The sequence below is a fragment of the Lampris incognitus genome, chromosome 9 (genome assembly GCF_029633865.1).
Source record: "Lampris incognitus isolate fLamInc1 chromosome 9, fLamInc1.hap2, whole genome shotgun sequence".
NCBI classification, from domain to species: domain Eukaryota; kingdom Metazoa; phylum Chordata; class Actinopteri; order Lampriformes; family Lampridae; genus Lampris; species Lampris incognitus.
In genome coordinates, this window is record NC_079219.1 from 56,995,124 (window position 1) to 57,016,854 (window position 21,731).

Consider the following 21,731-nt stretch of genomic DNA (forward strand, 5'->3'; position numbering starts at 1 on the left):
GTAATTTTAACTGCATGCACGTGTTGTTCCAGTTGTTGCAGGTGGTAATCAGGTGTCGGACCCGGAGCGACGTGTTGGTCCTCAGCCACCAGGGCTGGGAAAGACCGAATGACAAGAAGGGTCATGTTTATTTCCCTTCCGAGGTTCCGTGACCTTCTTAAAGTCGACTATGGACAACATGAGCACAGACGCCGGTGCCAGGACAAGTCAGGGGCATCTCCTCAAACGGCCCCCAGTCTTCCTCTCAAACACGGCCCCCCGGTCTTCCTCTCAAGCACCGCCCCCCGGTCTTCCTCTCAAGCACCGCCCCCCGGTCTTCCTCTCAAACACGGCCCCCCGGTCTTCCTCTCAAACACGGCCCCCCGGTCTCTCAAACACGGCGCCCCGGTCTACCTCTCAAGCACGGCCCCCCGGTCTTCCTCTCAAGCACGGCCCCCCGGTCTTCCTCTCAAGCACGGCCCCCCGGTCTCAAGCACCGCCCCCCAGTCTTCCTCTCAAGCACGGCCCCCGGTCTTCCTCTCAAGCACGGCCCCCCGGTCTTCCTCTCAAGCACTGCCCCCGGTCTTCCTCTCAAGCACGGCCCCCCGGTCTTCCTCTCAAGCACGGCCCCCCGGTCTTCCTCTCAAGCACGGCCCCCCGGTCTCAAGCATGGCCCCCCGGTCTTCCTCTCAAGCACGGCCCCCCGGTCTTCCTCTCAAGCACTGCCCCCGGTCTTCCTCTCAAGCACTGCCCCCGGTCTTCCTCTCAAGCACTGCCCCCCGGTCTTCCTCTCAAGTACTGCCCCCCGGTCTTCCTCTCAAGCACTGCCCCCGGTCTTCCTCTCAAGCACTGCCCCCGGTCTTCCTCTCAAGCACTGCCCCCCGGTCTTCCTCTCAAGCACTGCCCCCCGGTCTTCCTCTCAAGCACTGCCCCCGGTCTTCCTCTCAAGCACTGCCCCCCGGTCTTCCTCTCAAGTACTGCCCCCGGTCTTCCTCTCAAGTACTGCCCCCCGGTCTTCCTCTCAAGCACTGCCCCCGGTCTTCCTCTCAAGCACTGCCCCCCGGTCTTCCTCTCAAGTACGCCCCCCCGGTCTTCCTCTCAAGCACTGCCCCCGGTCTTCCTCTCAAGCACGGCCCCCCGGTCTTCCTCTCAAGCACGGCCCCCCGGTCTTCCTCTCAAGCACTGCCCCCGGTCTTCCTCTCAAGCACGGCCCCCCGGTCTTCCTCTCAAGCACGGCCCCCCGGTCTTCCTCTCAAGCACGGCCCCCCGGTCTCAAGCATGGCCCCCCGGTCTTCCTCTCAAGCACGGCCCCCCGGTCTTCCTCTCAAGCACGGCCCCCCGGTCTCAAGCATGGCCCCCCGGTCTTCCTCTCAAGCACGGCCCCCCGGTCTCAAGCACCGCCCCCCAGTCTTCCTCTCAAGCACGGCCCCCGGTCTTCCTCTCAAGCACGGACCCCCGGTCTTCCTCTCAAGCACGGCCCCCCGATCTCTCAAGCACGGACCCCCGGTCTTCCTCTCAAGCACGGCCCCCCGATCTCTCAAGCACGGCCCCCGGTCTTCCTCTCAAGCACGGACCCCCGGTCTTCCTCTCAAGCACGGCCCCCCGATCTCTCAAGCACGGACCCCCGGTCTTCCTCTCAAGCACGGCCCCCCGATCTCTCAAGCACGGACCCCCGGTCTCAAGCACAGCCCCCCGGTCTTCCTCTCAAGCACGGACCCCCGGTCTCAAGCACGGCCCCCCGATCTCTCAAGCACGGACCCCCGGTCTTCCTCTCAAGCACGGACCCCTGGTCTTCCTCTCAAGCACGGCCCCCCGGTCTTCCTCTCAAGCACCGCCCCCCCGGTCTTCCTCTCAAGCACCGCCCCCCCGGTCTTCCTCTCAAGCACCGCCCCCCCGGTCTTCCTCTCAAGCACCGCCCCCCGGAGCGCCCACCTCGACACCGCGGCAGACGTCTCACCAAACCGCGCATCCTCAACCAGCCGCAAGGGCTGGCGAGGTGACGTCAGCCGGCGTAGCCGCGCGCGCGCATGGCTCCCGGCGGCGCGTGGCTGAGCGCCTCCGGCTGCGAGCTGCACCCTCCGCCCCCGGGATGCTGCAGTTCGCCCGGTCGACCTCACGGGCGCGTTGTTTTCACGTCTTTGTGTACACACGCTCACGCGGCGATTACCATAAATCACCTTCTCCGTCTGCAGACGCGACTGAATCCCAGACCATCGATCTCCTCCTCCTCCTCCTCCTCCTCCTCCTCCTCGCCGGGAGATTAGTCAACACCGTGCGGCGTGGATCGATCAGGGCCCATCTAATAAAGCGGGGTCGCTTACGAGGCCACCGCGGGCCACGGTTACACCACCAATTACCCCTCCCTCCCTCCCTCCCTCCCTCCCTCCCTCCCTTCCACCACCCCCCCCCCGCCCGCTCGCTTGCTTGATTTATCATTAATAACAGCAATAAGAGACGCAACAGAAAGAGGCTTTGTTATAATGACGGAATGTAATCATGATGAAATGGAAAAGACGACAGGAAGCCGAGGAGTTCGGGCGGAGGGCCTCTAAGACGTGCTCCGCTTTATCCATCCACCCGTCACCCCGGACCGCTTGTCCTGCCCTCAGGGTGGAGGGGATGCTGGAGCCTATCCCGGCAGTCCCTGGGCGGCAGGCGGGGAGGCGCCCTGGACAGGCCACCACAGGGCCACCACAGGGCCCATGAGGTTGGACTACCCCGGGGCTCGAACCCTGGACCTTCTTGCTGTGAGGCGACAGTGCCGCGCCAGTTTATTTCCCCCCCCTGGCACATAAAGATAACCCAGGTGTTTACTGATGGGACCGGTGTAGAGTCACAGTGTAAGCTGCAGTTTGACGGGGGGGGGGGGGCTCGTCTCTCTTCACGAATCTGGAGCAGCTGGTTCAACACGGGGGTTGCTCGTATAGAAAAAAGAGGCACGTTTTTCTCTGGGAAACAGGAAAGCCATCCCATAATCGATCATTACGATCACGGAGATGTTCTGCGTTCCCGCCGCCTTCTGTTCCAACCGGAACAACTTGAAGCAGTTCATCACTCTGCCTCTCACTTCAGTTCTGGGGACACATTTCACACTCACCATGGTGGAAACAGTATGAAGACAGTGGGATGGACCTCCTTAACAAACAGAAGAGACGTGCGTTCCCTACTGTTTCATTTGAAAAGCTGCCCCCCCTCCCCCCGAATCTCCCCCGGCACCTTGTCTTTTCTTGCTTTTGAACCCAGACAGCACCGAGGCATTAGGAAGGACGGTGAGGCCACAACACTGCGAGCCTTTGGGATGTTTAAAATCCTTGATCGCTGACGCAGATTGTTCCTGATGGTCTGTCTTCGTATATTCACAGAATCGTGTTTGGACTGGACCAGCTGTTCTGTGGAGGCTGTTCTCAGGTCCATCCTGACAAACAGAGATCAATGAATGAATGAGGAAGAGGGACATGCCAGAAGTTGTCTTGTTAAGATGTTTTATCTATCTATCTATCTATCTATCTATCTATCTATCTATCTATCTATCTATCTATCTATCTATCTATCTATCTATCTATCTATCTATCTATCTATCTATCTATCTATCTATCTATCTGTCTGTCTGTCTGTCTGTCTGTCTATCTATCTGTCTATCTATCTATCTATCTATCTATCTATCTATCTATCTGTCTATCTGTCTGTCTGTCTGTCTGTCTGTCTGTCTGTCTGTCTATTTCCATCCTTCCATCATCCATTTATCGATATCTAAAATTATATATGAAGACAGACAGACAGACAGACAGACAGACAGACAGACAGAGATAGACAGAGATAGATGGATGGATAGATAGATAGATAGATAGATAGATAGACAGACAGACAGATATATAGATAGACAGACAGACAGACAGACAGACAGACAGACAGGCAGATAGATAGAGACAGACAGACAGACAGACAGACAGATAGAGACAGATAGATAGATACAGACAGACAGACAGATAGATAGATAGATAGATAGATAGATAGATAGATAGATAGATAGATAGATAGATAGATAGATAGATAGATAGAGACAGACAGACAGACAGACAGACAGACAGATAGATAGCAGTATGATTGAGACATGTCCTCCATCTTTAGTCTATGAAAGCCTAAATACATGAGGAGCAGGGTTTACTGGTGGTTTCTGTTTACGGTCCCTCTGGAGTTTCTGCTCAGCTTCTGTTCCTGCGTTTCAGACTGATGTCACGATGAAGGGTCAGAAACCCGCGATGGCAAAACCGCCTATCAGAGTGCCTCTCTCCAAATTTCCTCGGCGGGGCCCACTTAGGACACGTTATGCCCGGCTGGCCGCGGATGTGGCACGACTTTGTGAGCGCCCCTCGCGGACTCGGCACAACTTTGGACCGCACGAGGTATAGAAACATCTGAAAGACTCTGATATGGGATTGAACACTCTCGTTTGAGATTCCCCGGATGCGAGTCCGTCTCGGTGAATGCGACCGTCTCCCCCCCCCCCCCCCCCCTCAAAAGGAATACGTTCCTAATCCAATTCCACACCGGTTCCTGCAGTGTAAAACGAGACCTGAAGCAGCATGAGACAGCAATTCAGGCGGTGTCCTGGGAGGGGTGCTTAACACAGAGGATGAATAGACGCTCAGTTTGTCAGAGAGATCGTCAGGAGAGAAGGGGGACCTTTTGAGTCAATGCAAATTACCCGCCCATCTGCATGTAAAGCCAACCAACCAGAACATGCGAAATAGGATGTTCGGTATCAAAGTGTCACACATTAAGAGTCGATTGGAAGTGAGAAGAGACGGCGGAGGAGGAGGGCGGGCGGAGGAGGAGGAGGGAGGCGGCGGAGCCGGCTGTCATGTGAAGTGTGACTGAGCGAGGCCGTTTGCGTCTCGGTGCTGGTGTGTTCACATAAAAGGCGTCCTCGTAATCCTTTGGTTTGTCACCAAGTCCCTCGGTGTGGCAACACAGCAAGGCCTCCCCCCCCTCCCCTCCCCTCCCCCGCTCGTGTCCCAACACGTCTTTCGTAGTCCGCTTTAATGTAAAGGCCCGCGGCCCATGAAGCCAAGGCCGTCGTGATAAGAAACGGACGGCGAGAAATTGCACCTGAACACTTCCGCTTACGCGCTTATTGCACCCAGTGCACAGAATACGACCCTACCAAGAGATGCTGATAACTGCACCACAACAAGACAAGAAGAACGGCAAGTACGAGTTACGACTTGCGGTGTGCGTCAGGCTGGCCCTGAGAGATCTGAGATACCTTATTAATCCCCGTAGGGAAGTTACACTCTGCATTTAACCCGTGCTAGCTGTGTAGCTAGGAGCAGCGGGCGGCCGCCGTGCAGCGCCCGGGGGACCGACTCCGGCTCGTCTTGCCATGCCTTGCTCAGGGGCGCAGACAGGAGTATTAACCCTAGCATGCGTGTCTTTTTGATGGTGGGGGAAACCGGAGCACCCGGGGAAAACCCGCCGCAGACACGGGGAGAACACGCAAACTCCACACACAGCACGACCTGGGATGACCCCCAAGGTTGGACAACCCCGGGGTTCGAACCCAGCACCCTCTTGCTGTGAGGCGACAGCGCTAACCACTGGGCCACCACACTGGGTTGGGTTATTGTTGTGCAAGACTTTCGAAATTAATGGGCGTCGAATGACACACTGTGGTATTGGACGTCGAATGACAAACGAAACAAGAATGACAAGAAGCTGCCATCAACTCATAGACAGACATCAAACCAACGGATACGTGTTTCTCCGTTTACACAACGGGTCCGAATCTGTGTTTGCCTACGGCGCAGAATGTATACACACCTGGTGAGCACACCGCAGGGATAATTAAGATGTTTTCTGTTTGGCCGTAACTACTGTGTAAATGTGCCCATACAGAGCAAGGAAGAAAAGAAATGAAGGAAAACTCGTGAGATGAGAACCACTGTAATTGAGAGAGAACAACAAAGTAAGGCTAAAATTAAATCGAAGCCGTGCCCGGAAATGAATCACAGAAATACAATGAAATAATACACCCATACATCACGGCTGTGATAATGACACTCCTCACTGCTGCACCAATGACTAAGCCGTCTCGTGCCTCACAGAAAGAGGGGGGTGACAGCATGAAGCCATTGTTCGGCACGCTAATGCTGCCGATGTTCTGTGCAGTGGCATCTCATGATATGATGCCTTGGAGACGGGTGTGTCGATGGAAATGTCATTCACCCGGGTTACAACGTTTCCGCTTCACGCTGTGCAACCGGTGGAGCATCTTTGGCATCTTTCCAGTGACTTGACAAAAGATTTGCAAAGCATAAATCAAACAAGTTTCGGGTTTTTAATGTTTTCACTTTGCTTTGGGGTTCAAAATTGGGAGTTCAAAATTCATCACCCACAGCTTTAAAGATCCCATTAACTCTGAAAACCGTTTTCAGTAAGGACGGCCTCAGCGTATGTGGATGAGCTGTTTTTGTATGTGACAACAAAAATACCTGTAAGCCTTTGTTGTAATCCAGTGAGTCAAGTAAATTCTTTATGAGACAGTACAAGCCTGTGGAGTTCAAGTATCTCGGGGTCTTGTTCACGAGTGAGGGTAGGATGGAGTGGGAGACTGACAGGCAGATTGGTGCAGCATCAGCAGTAATGTGGATGCTGTACCGGACCGTTGTGGTGAAGAGGGAGCTGAGCCGGAAGGCAAAGCTCTCAATTTACCAGTCAATCTTCATTCCAACCCTCACCTATGGTCATGAGCTTTGGGTAGTGACCGAAAGGGTGAGATCACGGATACAAGCGGCTGAAATGAGTTTCCTCCGTAGAGATAGGGTGAGGAGCTCGGACATCTGGAGGGAGCTCGGAGTAGAGCCACTACTCCTTCACATCAAAAGGAGCCAGCTGAGGTGGTTCGGGCACTGATTAGGATGCCACCTGGGCGCCTTCCTTTGGAGGTTTTCAGGGCACGTCCAACTGGGGGGAGAACCCGGGGTAGACCCAGAACTCGTCGGAGGGACTACATGTCCAGTCTGGCCTGGGAACACCTTGGGATCCCCCAGGAGGAGCTGGAGGGCATTGCTGGGGAGAGGGACATCTGGAGTGCCCTACTTAGCTTGCTGCCACCGCGACCCCACCCCGGAGAAGCTGCTGATGATGACATGAGATGAGATGAGATGATTATTATGAAAATGAACTGGCACTTCGGTCTGTGATTTATTTTAAGTAGCATGGGTCATCCTAAAGGTTGCCGACCCCTGAATTGTACTCTTACACACGGACGGGGCCAGGTGGGGGCACCTGCGCCCACTGGAATCTGATTAGCTACTCCTGGTCCCCCACCTTACCAGGTATGTAACATGATATGTAATTAGCTTGTCAGCATTAAGGAAAGAAACACATTTAGCCCAATGAGAAAAGATCTAAAATGAATTGGAGGGAGGGGGGGCAATCGTTGCATGGCTAAGGTGACTCGTTCAATGGGTAAATTAATCAAAATTAGCTAGCCAACTTGACATTGTCACACTGAATTGTACAATTTGTTTTTTCTGGTCACCTCACGTAGCAATACCACCAGTATCCACTAGATGGCAACCCAATGCATTGGTTGTTCCTTGGGCTACATACCGTACAGTATTTGTTGACAGCTACATCCAGGAGTTCATTGTAAATATCATGAATAAAATTATTTTGGCTCTAGAATGAAAAATCCACTGTGGCCATCAACAGATAAATTGTCATCTATCAGTTTGCCCTCACAAATACCTTTGAATGTGAAGAGAGACGTGCTTTACCATTAATCAGATAAAATTGAGTGAGTTCTTCCCCCTCGCAATAATCTGATTCAGTCTTCATCAGTTAACCTTGCTTTCATCAGAAAACAAGGCTAGCTCGAACACTCCACAAAACGTCACACAGTCGATAAGACGGGCTGGAATGTGGCAGTTCTTGCTCACCTCATCCTTATGACGACACATAGCGATCCTGTAGCTCTCGTCCAACTGTGTGGTAATGCTGACCCTCCCTGTTTCATGCTTTTTCACCTTCTCTGGGAGATGATGCATGTCGGTGATACCCATAGTTTTCCAAGCAACCAGACGGCTTTATAACAATATAGAAATCTACATTTTGCAGAAACTCACAAAAGCCGAAATTCTAAATAATTTACACTTGATGTTGCCTGTTCATAGATTGGAGCCTGCATGTCCCAGAGGAAGTTGTGGCTATTCAGAAGGTTGATGTTTTTGCAGAGAGCTGATTAGAGCCGTCCCCAGTAACTGAATTTAATTCCAATAGGTAGCCACTAAAATGTTCAATTTCCAACATTTATAGCAAACCCAAGTTTCATGAAAATCGGTTCAGAATTAAGCGAGTTACAGTTGATTTTGTAGTGAGGTCTGCGTCTCTCAATACATACTGCATTTGTTTACTAGTGGATCTTGAACGTGCCCTGTGATGGCCTGGCGGCCTGTCCGGGGTGTCTCCCCACCTTCCGCCCAGTGACTGCTGGGATAGGATCCAGCATCCCCATGACCCTGAGAGCAGGACGAGGGGTTTGGATAATGGATGGATGGATGGATGGATCTTGAACGCTCCAATATGGCGGACACGCAGATGCATAGTGGCAACATACAGCAGTGGCCAGTGAGGTATGGCTGGCTGCCCCGGCTACGTATCACGAAAACACTTTAGTGCAAGCCCTCCTGGAATCCATAGAGATTGCCTTGCAGTGCCTGCAGTTTGGAAGAAGAAGAAAAAAAAGCCTTACCACGAAAGTCCATCAGTGATCTGGGCGACTTTCAACCAGACTGATATCGCCTCAGAAGGGTGGTACTCACAGGCTGGCGTAATCGCTAATCATCACTAATAATTATCACTGTGGTAGAATGTGATAGAAAAATTCTCTCCCTTTTCCCTTTGGTAGTGTGTTGCCCGATTGGCCTAAGGAACGAACCACCCATGCCTAGAAGCAGAGATTTAAGGTTAAGGCTAAGGTTCATATAAAAAGATTTCAACTTGTACCCAACCGTCTCCAGGATTACTACTGCAGTGCCATATACAAGCTCACTGGTGTCTGTCATGTTGGTAGTGGAGGTAGTGAGCAGAGCTAGCATCTCTTCTGATGGGACTTTTTCAGCGAGCCGTAGGAGTCGGGTGTGGTCAGCTGTGTTTAGTCTGGCCATGATTCTCATTTTCAGTTCTGTGGATTCAGCTGTTTTTTTGTGTGCGTGTGTGTGCCCCAACCTAGCATCGGTTCTCTAATGAAAGCAAAAGGAATTATTAACCAATCTGACCATATCCTGTCCAGTGAATTCACTGTAATGCCCTCAGGCCGGCGCTATAAAGCGCCCCCGAGGAAAACGAATCACTGTTCTAAGTCCTTCATTCCTTCTGCTTTCAGGCTGTTAAATGCCGACACTAGTCATTTTAAATGAATGCTTTATATTGTTTTAAACCACAATATTTGGTTTCTACCTTGTTTGTTTTTCACATGGCTTGTGGGCCTGTAAGTTCAGTGCAATGCATCTTAGGATGCTTTATTTATTCTATTCTTTTAACTTATGTGAATTTTTATCCTTCACCTGGCCCTCGTGTGAGTCTGCATGCAAGGCCAGACGAGGGTGGCAGTGTGCATCTCTTGCCCATGCACTGATCTGTCTGTTGTCTCCGACATACTGATGATTGCCACTTGTCTGTGAGTTTGTGTATAGTCTGGGTAGATTGTAAACTTTAATTGCCCTTCTGGGATAAATAAAGTCGCCCGAGTCTGAATCTAATGCTAATAATGCTGCTCCTCTTGGTACTCTTAATCCACTGCTTACTCTTCAAAAACTAAAGGAGTTGCCATCCTGAAAAACAACAATTTAAAAGAGAGACTGTGTATATCTGCCATGATGAAGAATATCCAGGTGGGTACATTACGCTGTAAAATCCACTGTCAAATGTTCACACACACACACACACACACACACACACACACACACACACACACACACACACACACACACACACACACACACACACTCTGCCATGCTCTGCTATGGGCGAAATACAAAACACTGAGGCCTTACCTTGAGGAGCTCGCCTCTCAAGGCACCTTATATAAGGTGCCTTGAGAGGCGATGGACGGCTGCTCAAGATGCCCTCAGACAAGAAGAGGCTTGAATCGTTTGCTGAACAATTCCTTCTCAAGATCAGACACGCTCTTCGTGCAATTCCTGAAAATAAAGGGGCAAAAGCTAATTTTTCAACACAACTGAACTTGTGGAAATCAGTTGATTCTAGGTAGGTGCTCACTACATCTCCTCAGTTCTTTGCCAGCAGTTTGGGGGACGTACCCGATTGCCTCTTTCTTAATGGTGAGCGAGCTGCCAGAAGACAGAAAGCTCCTGTTTCTATTATCTGGCAGTCTAAAGGCGATAAAGTCATTCTTCTAAATACAATCCCCACCCACACACACTTCACACAGTGTAGGCAGAGGGTATCCCCGGGGTCTAGGGATGGTTTTACCATATACCACGGTAAAAGATACAATACAGTAAGTCAACCATTTCAAATATTAATGATCATAACGGCGTTTGATTACCACGTGTTAAAAAGTGACGGTTTTTGCGGTGACATCCACCAATCAGCTCAGTCTCCCTAAAGCGTATGCAATCGCGCAGGCGCAGTATGCCACGTTTACCGAGACGCTAGCTGGTTAGCTTCCCTGGGACGGTAGGGCCATGGCGGAAGACGGCGGCTGCGCTCCGGAGATCTTTCGGCGCCCTAAGAGGACAAAGTATGGTCGTGTTTTGATTATGTTAACGGGGCTGAATGGAAAGCAACACAAGATGAAGCGGAACAAACATAAAGAAATGGCGTCGAAAGGGGCTGACAGGGTCAAACTTCAAGTGGAGGTAACCGAGCCTGCGTAATTAGCCGGCGAGAGCTAGCTGTACTCCCGAAAGCTACTGCGAAAGTACCCGCAAACTGATCGACAGCAAGTACGGACCAATGGGAGACGTTTGCTTAGAGCGCACTCTCCTGATTGGCTGATAAGGGGGGGCAGGTACGGAGGGATTTCCTCCCCCCCCCCGTTTACGTCGGCTAGCGCAAGGGTAGCCATTTTTTTCCCGCTCGGTGCGTCTATTTATTTTGATTTGAAACAAAAATCTATTGGTTTGAGTTGAAAAAAAATCTATTTATTTGACAGCTGTCCATATTTTAGAAAGAGCTCTAAATGAAAATCGCCGATTGCCAAAATAACGAGCCAGCTGTGTACCGGCCTTTGTTTTACAGGGGATGCAAGGTAAGCTAACTGTACTGTATGCATGTAGCCGTTGTAAGAGGGTTTGTGTGATTCTCTTAACAGTGTAAACTACTAATAAGACCCGTTAGCCCCCTAGCTAACACTACTAATAAGACCCGTTAGCCCTCTAGCTAACGGGTCTTATTAGTAGTGTAAACTAGTAATAAGGCACGTTAGCCCCCTAGTTAACGGGTCTGGCCCTTTAGCCGAGCGGTCAGTGATGTCACCTTGTGGTGCAGGACACCTCGTATCGAATCCCGCACCGGGCAAGAAAATAACCGGTTACAACAGCAGCTTGTCGACACGTAAACCGGGGTTTCCGGTGTAAGTTGCCCTCGGAGAACACACCGACTTCGTGCTTTGCCCTGCCGTGTGCGTTTAATACACAGCAAATACACAACACGCACATAGATGTCTTACGAAGCAGCCCGTGGGTTCCGGCATCCCCTCAGTGTCCATGTAGAGCTCCCTTTACCAAAGAAAGAGGAAGAAGAAAAAAAAGGAAACAGGAATGAGTAGTGACGTTTGTCCATGGTAACTAAGTATACATTATATAAGAAAACAGAAGGACGCATAGTGTTCACATTTAAATGAGGAGAAGAGAAATCCAGAAGAACTTTGTCACTATCTCTTATTTCAGATCAGTTGAGGAAATAATTGGGGACCATCCATCCATTACCCAAACCGCTTATCCTGCTCTCGGGGTCGTGGGGATGCTGGCGCCTAACCCAGCAGTCATTGGGAGGCAGGCAGGGAGACACCCTGGACAGGGCCTCACAGGGCCAACACACACACACACACACACACACACACACACACACACACACACACCATCCCCTAGGGACAATTTAGTACGGCCGATTCACCTGACTTACACGTCTTTGGACTGTGGGAGGAAACCGGAGCACCCGGGGGAAACCCACACAGACACGGGGAGAACATGCAAACTCCGCACAGAGGACGACCCGGGACGACCCCCAAGGTTGGACTACCCTGGGGCTCGAACCCAGGACCATCTTGCTGTGAGGCGACTGCACTAACCACTGTGCCACCATGCCACATTGGGGACCCGTTTAGTCAAAAATATATCTGTTTTTAATTGTAACCGTGCATTTATGTTTTCCATGTAATAAACATCCTTAACCTTCTCCCTCCACAGTGTTACTGTGAGGGGCTGTGGCCTCAGCCAGGAGACTGTGATCATCTTCTTGGCAATTAGAAGAAGGACCCTCAATAGTGATGTCTGATTTTTGTCTTCTGCATCGTCTGGTAATATTCCTAATAAATAGCAAGGTGGTTGTAAGGGCAGTTCTATATCTAAAATTTTTTAAATTTCATTTTGTATATTTTGCCAATATTCCAATAGTTCTGGACAGTCCCAAGATATGTGTGTATGGTCTCCTATCAGGCCACAGCCCCTCCAGCACTGATCCAAGGTGCCACCAAATTTTGATATGACAAGAGGGGTCCTGAAAAATCTCATCTTAACTTTCTATTCAAAGTCCTTCCAAATGGGGCTGTTTGTTATTTTATGTCCCACTCTGCATGATCATTCCCAGTTTTTATCCAATATTATGGTGTTCATCTCCAATTCCCATTTTCCTTGATATCCAAGCTGTACTTTTTGTCTATTTTTGTACTTTCTCTTTTTTTGATAACCATTCTGTACTTTTTAAACATTTTCAGCACGTGTAAATGATATTGCTATGATTTTGGTCTCAAAGGGCTTCAAAAATCAATCGAGACTGAAGGAGACATCCCATTTCACCCCCCCACTTTGGTGGTAGCATGTTCTCGAAATGTCTAGAGTCTGATTTACTACATAAAGAAATTCAAACCCGAGTGTTTGCCATCACAGGAGATGTGATCCCTTATCAACACTGAGGAGGAGGAAAAAAAGCCACCCGTGGAGACGGGGAAAGAGGGAACGTCTAGAAGATCCGCGTCCTCTTGAACAGACGGAAGAGTGAAATGGATTTTTCCTATGACGGTGTGTAGTTTTGTAGTATCTGGGTCACAGCTGATTTACACTTGCTTTAGGTAGAACAACCCAGTAAAGGTACATTAAGGATTCACGGTAGCTGCTTTTAGCGTTTGTTCTAAAATTAATTTAAATCTTTCCATCCTTATTTTACTCTCATTTTACCATTTGTTTTGTTGTATTTTTAAACAAATATATTCCTTTTATTATTATTCCTCCAAAGCACTGTTATTTTTCTTCCTCAGTAGAATTAAATAAGCAGCCGTATACTTCTGTTAAAATATTTTCTTTGCAAAATATGAATAATGTAGTCCTTTAGATGTTAAAATTTCCCGGTTGTAGTAATTAAAACATAATTACACTGCTCCAAACTATGTATGGTGTGATTATAAGTTATGAACTGCTGCACGGAGGACATTAATACTGCGAGGAAAATGTAGTCAAACGTCTTCCGTTATCAACGGTTTACTTATCTCAAGGTTTAATTAACAATCTGACACTTAAATATTCAGTCAATGTCAGATGAATTATAGGTCTACTGGGGGAAATTAAACCCACCCTGTGAACGTTTGACACCGTCTAATTACACTGAAGTTGTGAGGAATTGACTACAGGGTGGAGCGTTAAGGTTGGTTTTGCATAGGACGCACGAGGATTTTATTTTTTTGTGATTCCAAATTAAACCTTAAATCTGCTGCTCCACAGGAAAAAAAATGCACTTCACAAAGCCTTGGAGAAAACTGATGGATTTTCATGCTTATCCTCTAAAAATACAGAGTGCACCTACACCTGGTCCAGATTCAGCCCCTTACACCTAACCGAACTATTACCACACATGCTGAGAGGTGGGGGTCCATTTCAAACAACATTTGCTGTTCTTATTCTGCACCACAAGCGTTTAGTCACTCGGAATTAGGATCAATAACACATTAGCCTGATAAGTTGTATTGGATATTTGGCCGGCGATGTCCTGAAAATATCACATCGCCGACTGAATGCCTGCAAGATTACCGGAAAAGATGACTGCGGCACACGGGGACACAAAACGCTCCGCTTTTAGTGTTTAAACTATTATAAAATGCCACGACTGGAGTACAAGATTTGCTCATTAAATCCTGAAAGTTTTAAAGATCCAACACCTTAATTTCATTTTTATTGCACCGTTAATGATTTCCTCCTCCCCTACATCACATTATCAGTAAGAAGCTTTGGCGTAGACCCAGTATTGCTTGGTAAAATAATGACATGTTTGAACGCTGTCTGCTGGGGAGTTTGATGGCCCAGAGTCACCTTCACTTTACATCAAACCAAAATGGATTCCACTCCCCAATGAAGTAAAATGTCTGCTTAACGCGGCGTTCAACATAGTACAAAACCCCACATGCCTCCACGGTAACAAACACGTCTGTGACAGGGATCACAAACCATGAAATAGGAGCATTTGGCCAATTATCCTGGAAATTGCCCATCTATCTTCACAAGAGGCTATATATTACACCCTGTGTTCAGAAATGCATTTACAAGTTGTTTAGATGTACATTTATTCCTTTTAAAGGGGGAAAAAAAAACAAGGTAAATTCGGCATCAATGTGCATCTCTCTGTTGACAGGACTGAAAATGAACACGGTCACTTCTTCACTGCAGGGTCGATGCGGTGCCGATGATGCTTCAGGGACTCGGGAGTCTATTGGGAGGGTGAGTCTTATCGGGCTCTGGCTGCCTATAGATACAAAGTCAGCTCAATGTTCTCCTGGTTACTCACATTACAATGGCCTCTCAAACCACAAGGTCATTTCACGTCCCGGGAGCATTTTCATCTTGATAGTCCTATGTATTACACCTGGTAGGCAGCTTTCCCACAGATAAATGGGCTGTGTGTGTGTGTGTGTGTGTGTGTGTGTGTGTGTGTGTGTGTGTGTGTGTGTGTGTGTGTGTGCGCGCGTTTTAAACGACACACATTACGTTGTTTTAATGCAATCGAATTTATTACGTTGTCTTGCCGTGTCAGAAAGGCTCAGATTGCAGTTGGCTCTTCACAGAAGATGCAAAATATTTTCACCAAAATGTGAAAACAAAACAATACAAATTAAACACAACGCAAAAAAAGAAGAAGACATTTCTAAAAGAAACTGATTGTAAGATTCTATATCAAGCATAGCTGAAATTATCACACAAGGTCAACAACTGGAATAGAGACGAGACTGTGATTTACAGCATTAAGACATCCATTCGTCAGTATGTCAGAATATTCACGTTTTGCTTAATTTCTGACAATGTGTTGTTCAACAGGGGATGTGTAGTCCAAATAATTGGGAAGATTTAACATCCTTGATGCAAACATAATTTCTTACTTTTGACTGAATTCTGGGACCAAAAGTCACTCAGATATAATATTGTGTGGTGGAACCATTTAAAAAAAAAATTTTTTTTTTGTTTAAGAAAGAAAAGGCAGTGAATTTGGGAAACACAAAGTTAGGACCACACTTGTGATAACTCACGTTATCTAAAAAATTAAGAGAATAAAATCCAATTTAAAAAGGGGGAATTGATAGTAAATATATTAATCACACACACACACACACACTGGCGTTCTTTCTAAATTAACAAAAGTCCATTCCAGCTATTTGTTTCATCCCTGAAAAACAATCAAAAAAATTACAACGTAAAAGTTAAATTACCCCGTGATTGAAAAAAAAAAACCAAAAAACATTAAATTTGGGAAATGGCATTGTGGCAGATTAAACTGAAAACATTCCATTACACATTTAAACAAAAAAAAACCCAACCAAAACACACCGCCTGACATTCTTCATTACAAAAATACATTTGATTTGTTCGTTTTTTCCCCCGCTTTTATACTACGACTTAGCAGAATGGCTACAACACATTTAGGCTTGCAGCAAATATAAGTGGAACCGATAAAAGAAGGATTCTGTGTGTTTTTAAAGTCAAAACACCAGCTGGACCGGTCCATTATTGGTCTAGCCTGGCGAGGTGCTCAGCAGATGTTCTGGTGTTTGCACCGCCGGCTGGGAACATCAACAAATGGGCCTCGTCGGTCCGTAGGATGCTCAGCCGACTGAGACGTGTCCATCGCCTTTGTGTACCCATAAGCCCTTGCTCACCTGCCATTAAGTGTGAAGGGGCGTAGAGGGGTTGGAGCAACCGGGGGCAGGGGGGGGTCCACTTAAAAGAGAGAGAGAGAGAAGAAAAAAAAACAGGAAACACCAAAACCAGTCCCAGGTTTAGTTGAGTACACCTTTGGAGCACTATGTGGCACCAGAATGTGGAGTGTCCAGTTTTCTGGCCAGTTGAGCTGCATGCTCAACCCAGTTCAGACTCCAGTACAACCAGTTGAATCCCAGTAGGGGGCGCAGCAGCTCTGCCTGATTATTCCAGAAGGTTCCTTGATTACCTCTGGAAATATCCGTGTTTCAAAATTCCAGTTAATTTGTGAGGGTTAGTCAGCACATTCATTTCATGACGGCGTCTTCGTAGAGAACCGTGAGTCAGTCGAGAAGGGGGAAAAAATAAAAAGAGTAGGCAGAAGTCGTGTTCGCCCGAGTATGAAACAAGTCAGGAAATACACCATCAAAACTCCCAACTTAGCCAACAGACTGACCTTGGATCTGGGTCACATTGTTCACGTTGGTCCACCAAAGACAGGTAATCAGACCGGAAAAGGGTGGCGGTGGGGTGCATGTGGGGGAAAAAAAAGGTATTAACGTCAAGGAAGGAATAATGAAGCGGAAGAAAGGAAAAGCTCTGGCGAAATGAGTCTTAAAAACAGGACCCTTCGCTCTGCTGGGGCCCAGAGTGGACTTATCTGAGCCCCGATTTCACGGGAAACTGTCCACGCCGCCGCCGGTCAGCGGCTAACACGGCAGCTAAACGACTGGCGGCGTTGTGTATGAAATGAATCACAGTGATTTGGTGCATCGGTCCCTGAGTCACTGTGGCCACGTCTCAAAAAAAAAAAAGACACCTAACCCTCCATGGAGAATCACATTTAGACAGCCACGTGCTGGATTGTAGGTAATATGGCGTCACTCGCCATAGCTTAGCATAAATTGCATTGTGTCGTTCGGCGTCTGGGCAGCATCTCCGGATCCCACAGAGAACAGACACGAGGTCAGCGGTGAGGAGAGGGAGACAGACAGACCGACAGGGAGGGAGGGAGGGAGAGAGAGAGCTCAGCTAGATGGCCAACAACAGGAGGAGGAGGAGGAGGAAAAATGGAGGTAACGCTGTTCTCGATGAGCCTGCAGTACCTCGAGGTGCTGGAGTTTCTGTGAGAGAGAGAGAGAGAGAGAGAGTCAGATCAACAGAAACCTGATTCTCACATTGCACATGTAGCTGTGCAGACTTGCTGTATAAATATACGGGGCTTATGATGAATTGTAATGAAAAAAAAGAAGTGAAATCTCACCTTGTTTCTGTTTGGACCCCTCTGAAACTATGGCAGAAGATAGACAGAGCAAACGAGAGAGAAGGAGTGACAGAGGTAGAAGAGAGAGAGAGACACACAAGATGGGAATTAAATCAAGTTGGGAGAGAAGCAAACAAGGTGCTGAGCCGTCTTTTTATTTTATATCGTTTTACGTTCTTCACACCGCTTCATACATTCCTACCACAGAAGTAAAAACAGGAACAGACAAACGACCACGGGAAGGGATTACCATTACTCTCAGTTCAGCGCCGTGAAAAATGACCACTGACTGGCTGTGCAACTCTAAATATGTCCCCTATGCAGATTCTCCTAAAGGTCGGATTAAAAAAGGAAGGAAGGAAGGAAGGAAGGACGAAAGGAAGGGATAAAAAGCTTTGAAGAGAGCTTCAGAAGCACGGCATCAGGACAGGAAGATGTTATGCAAACTAGGAGTAAGGAATGACGGCGATCTACGGAGGGGAAAAGGAAATGGGGAGAGAAAAAAAAATCACACACACACCCCCACCCACCCGAGAAAAAGAAAAAAAACAACAACAAAAAAAAACGACAAAATCTGTGATGACAGAGCGAAACCAAGAAGTGGACGGAAAATGAAAGGAAAGGAGGTAGAGACCCGTGTGAGAAAGTAAGGAGAAGAGGGGGGAAGAAAACAGTGGCTGGAAAGATTGAAGGAAGGAGAGAGAGGGAGAGAGAGAAGCAGTGGGGGGTGTTTGTGTCTGAGCGTCACTTTCTCAGCGGGAGGCAGACTAAAAGGAAATAATGGAGGGCGTGATGAGGGATGTTGAGATGGGGGGGGGGTATGAGAGTGGGCGCTAGAGGGTAAAGGACGGAGGGAGCGAGGCAACAGAGAGATGCGGTGAAAAACAGTAAGAGAGTGGGAAAACAGGGGCCGTTACAAACGGGGGATAACGCAGGGGGGCGGGGGGAGGGGGGGGTGAAACGGTGTGGAAAAAAAAAGAAAAGGGCGAACGGGTCGGGAAGACGGGGATGAGTTTGCAGAATTGCCGCCGTTATTGAACCGATTAAACACCCGAACCCGGTGCTTCTGCGAGCGTGCGTCCATGTAGATGTGCTGCAGCCTTCTTCCGAGACCGCCACATGGCAGGTGCGCAGACACACACGGCGTGTGTAAACACACAAAACCTATGCAAACGCACATCCGCAGCCGCAGGCGCGGCGGTGTGGACCTCTCCGGGTTAACTGGCGCTGAGCCACACCTTACGGCCATACCCGAAACGCTGGCCGAGATTATCGCAGCGGAAATGGACGGGTCAGAACAGATCCGTCCAAAAAAAAAAAAAAAGGTCACGTGGACGGCGTGGCTCGGGCGGGCGAGGCTGGATCTGTTGAACGAGGGCCCGGTTCAACACTCCATTTGTGTGCGATACGTACGGGTCCAACACCTTCGCAGTGACTTGTCGGTCCTGAAGACATGAACCGCTAAATTACTCCCGTGTTCTCCTACAACTAACAAGCATCCAGGAGCTAACGAAGCATTAAATAGCACGCTGGGTCTGGGCCTCACTGTGTGTGTGTGTGTGTGTGTGTGTGTGTGTGTGTGTGTGTGTGTGTGTGTGAAATCTTTGCAGAGAACAAAACGATACTTAAAGTACTTTCAGCTCTATGTAAAGCCATAAAATAATACCTTCACGAGACGAGCCGTTTGTAGATTTTGCCCGTTTGTAAGTTTCTTTTCTGTACCGTTTGCAAAAAAATTATTCTTCCCTAAATCTCTCCACTTCCTGTGCCTCCTCGTGTTATTATTAAATGTATTTTTACATTCTCGGTCAGAAAGGTTTTTTGTGATCAACCCAATACACACACACAAAAATGTCATAACAGTGATGAGTAGGGTGTAGTTATTAACTCATGAGTCGGGTGTAGGTATTAACTCATGAGTCGGGTGTTGGTTATTAACTCAGCCCTTCTTAAATAAATGTCATAATAGTCATGAGCCGGATGTAGTTATTAACTCATGATACGGGTGTAGTTATTAACTCAGCCCTTCATAAATAAATGTCATAATCGTGATGAGACAGGTGTAGTTATTAACTCAGCCCTTCATAAATAAATGCCATAACAGTGATGAGCCGGGTGTAGTTATTAACTCAGCCCTTCATAAATAAATGCCATAATAGTGATGAGCCAGGTGTAGTTATTAACTCAGCCCTACATAAATAAATGTCATAATTGTGATGAGACAGTTGTAGTTATTAACTCATGATTCGGGTGTAGTTATTAACTCAGCCCTTCATAAATAAATGCCATAATAGTGATGAGCCAGGTGTAGTTATTAACTCAGCCCTACATAAATAAATGTCATAATCGTGATGAGACAGGTGTAGTTATTAACTCAGCCCTTCATAAATAAATGCCATAACAGTGATGAGCCGGGTGTAGTTATTAACTCAGCCCTTCATAAATAAATGCCATAATAGTGATGAGCCAGGTGTAGTTATTAACTCATGATTCGGGTGTAGTTATTAACTCAGCCCTTCATAAATAAATGCCATAATAGTGATGAGCCGGGTGTAGTTATTAACTCAGCCCTTCATAAATAAATGCCATAATAGTGATGAGCCAGGTGTAGTTATTAACTCATGATTCGGGTGTAGTTATTAACTCAGCCCTTCATAAATAAATGTCATAATAGTGATGAGCTGGGTGTAGGTATTAACTCGTGAGTCGGGTGTAGGTATTAACTCAGCCCTTCATAAATAAATGTCATAATAGTGATGAGCTGGGTGTAGGTATTAACTCGTGAGTCGGGTGTAGGTATGAACTCAGCCCTTCTTAAATAAATGCCATAATAGTGATGAGCCAGGTGTAATTATTAACTCATGATTCGGGTGTAGTTATTAACTCAGCCCTTCATAAATAAATGCCATAATAGTGATGAGCCGGGTGTAGTTATTAACTCAGCCCTTCATAAATAAATGCCATAATAGTGATGAGCCAGGTGTAGTTATTAACTCATGATTCGGGTGTAGTTATTAACTCAGCCCTTCATAAATAAATGTCATAATAGTGATGAGCTGGGTGTAGGTATTAACTCGTGAGTCGGGTGTAGGTATTAACTCAGCCCTTCATAAATAAATGTCATAATAGTGATGAGCTGGGTGTAGGTATTAACTCGTGAGTCGGGTGTAGGTATTAACTCATGAGTCGGGTGTAGGTATGAACTCAGCCCTTCTTAGATAAATGCCATAATAGTGATGAGCTGGGTGTAGGTATTAACTCGTGAGTCGGGTGTAGGTATTAACTCAGCCCTTCATAAATAAATGTCATAATAGTGATGAGCTGGGTGTAGGTATTAACTCGTGAGTCGGGTGTAGGTATTAACTCATGAGTCGGGTGTAGGTATGAACTCAGCCTTTCTTAAATAAATGTCATAATAGTGATGAGCGGGGTGTAGGTATTAGCTCATGAGTCGGGTGTAGGTATGAACTCAGCCCTTCTTAAATAAATGTCATAATAGTGATGAGCCAGGTGTAATTATTAACTCATGATTCGGGTGTAGTTATTAACTCAGCCCTTCATAAATAAACGTTATAATAGTGATGAGCCGGGTGTAGGTATTAACTCATGAGTCGGGTGTAGGTATTAACTCAGCCCTTCTTAAATAAATGGATCACACAGAAAAAAGAGAGAAATAAGGGTGGAGTCTGACTACCGTTTCTCTCCGTTTCCAGAATCAATTAACAAAACAAACAAACTGTCCACATCGACCGGTTCAACTCTTCGAGAGGGTGGAGGAGGAGGAGGAGGTGGAGAAGGGTCAAGGAGGGTCAGCACGTTTACAGAACGTTTACGCCGGCTGCATGCAGGAAACCGCGGCGGGCACGCGGCCCAATTTGCCGTCTTGTCAGAACAGTTTTCAAAATAACGCCGTTGTGACGTTTTCGGCGCGGTATTTTCGCGGCCCTTTACCGCGGTCCTCGGCTCACATGGGACGAAGTCCAAACGGCGTGCTGGTACCGCGCTGTGCTGGTACCGTGTCGCGTGGGTACCGTGTTGTGTTTGCCGTGTGCGTCTAAAGGGGA

At 47.7% G+C, this 21,731-nt stretch overlaps 2 protein-coding genes across 2 annotated transcripts in view; one reads left to right on the forward strand and one right to left on the reverse strand.

Moving 5' to 3' along the window:
- Positions 1-123: 123 nt before the first annotated feature.
- Positions 124-1,979, forward strand: LOC130118602 (uncharacterized). The gene is made up of 2 exons (XM_056287043.1): positions 124-774; positions 1,083-1,979. Exons 1-2 carry the CDS (start codon positions 124-126, stop codon positions 1,977-1,979), a joined length of 1,548 nt encoding a protein of 515 aa, XP_056143018.1.
- Positions 1,980-17,404: 15,425 nt separating this feature from the next.
- The window catches only part of si:dkey-246i14.3 (ephrin A4), a 39,775-nt gene continuing 35,448 nt past the window's right edge, over positions 17,405-21,731 (reverse strand). The window contains 2 exon segments of the mRNA XM_056286527.1: positions 17,405-17,527; positions 17,668-17,694. Of these exon segments, the coding sequence (XP_056142502.1) occupies positions 17,436-17,527; positions 17,668-17,694 (119 nt within the window). The 3' untranslated portion in view covers positions 17,405-17,435.

Coding starts and splice junctions, on each gene's coding strand:
- LOC130118602 (XM_056287043.1), top strand. CDS start 124: ATGTTTATTTCCCTTCCGAGGTTCCGTGACCTTCTTAAAGTCGACTAT. Junction 775..1,082: donor CCCCCCGGTCTTCCTCTCAA/GTACTGCCCCCC, acceptor CTTCCTCTCAAG/CACTGCCCCCGGTCTTCCTC.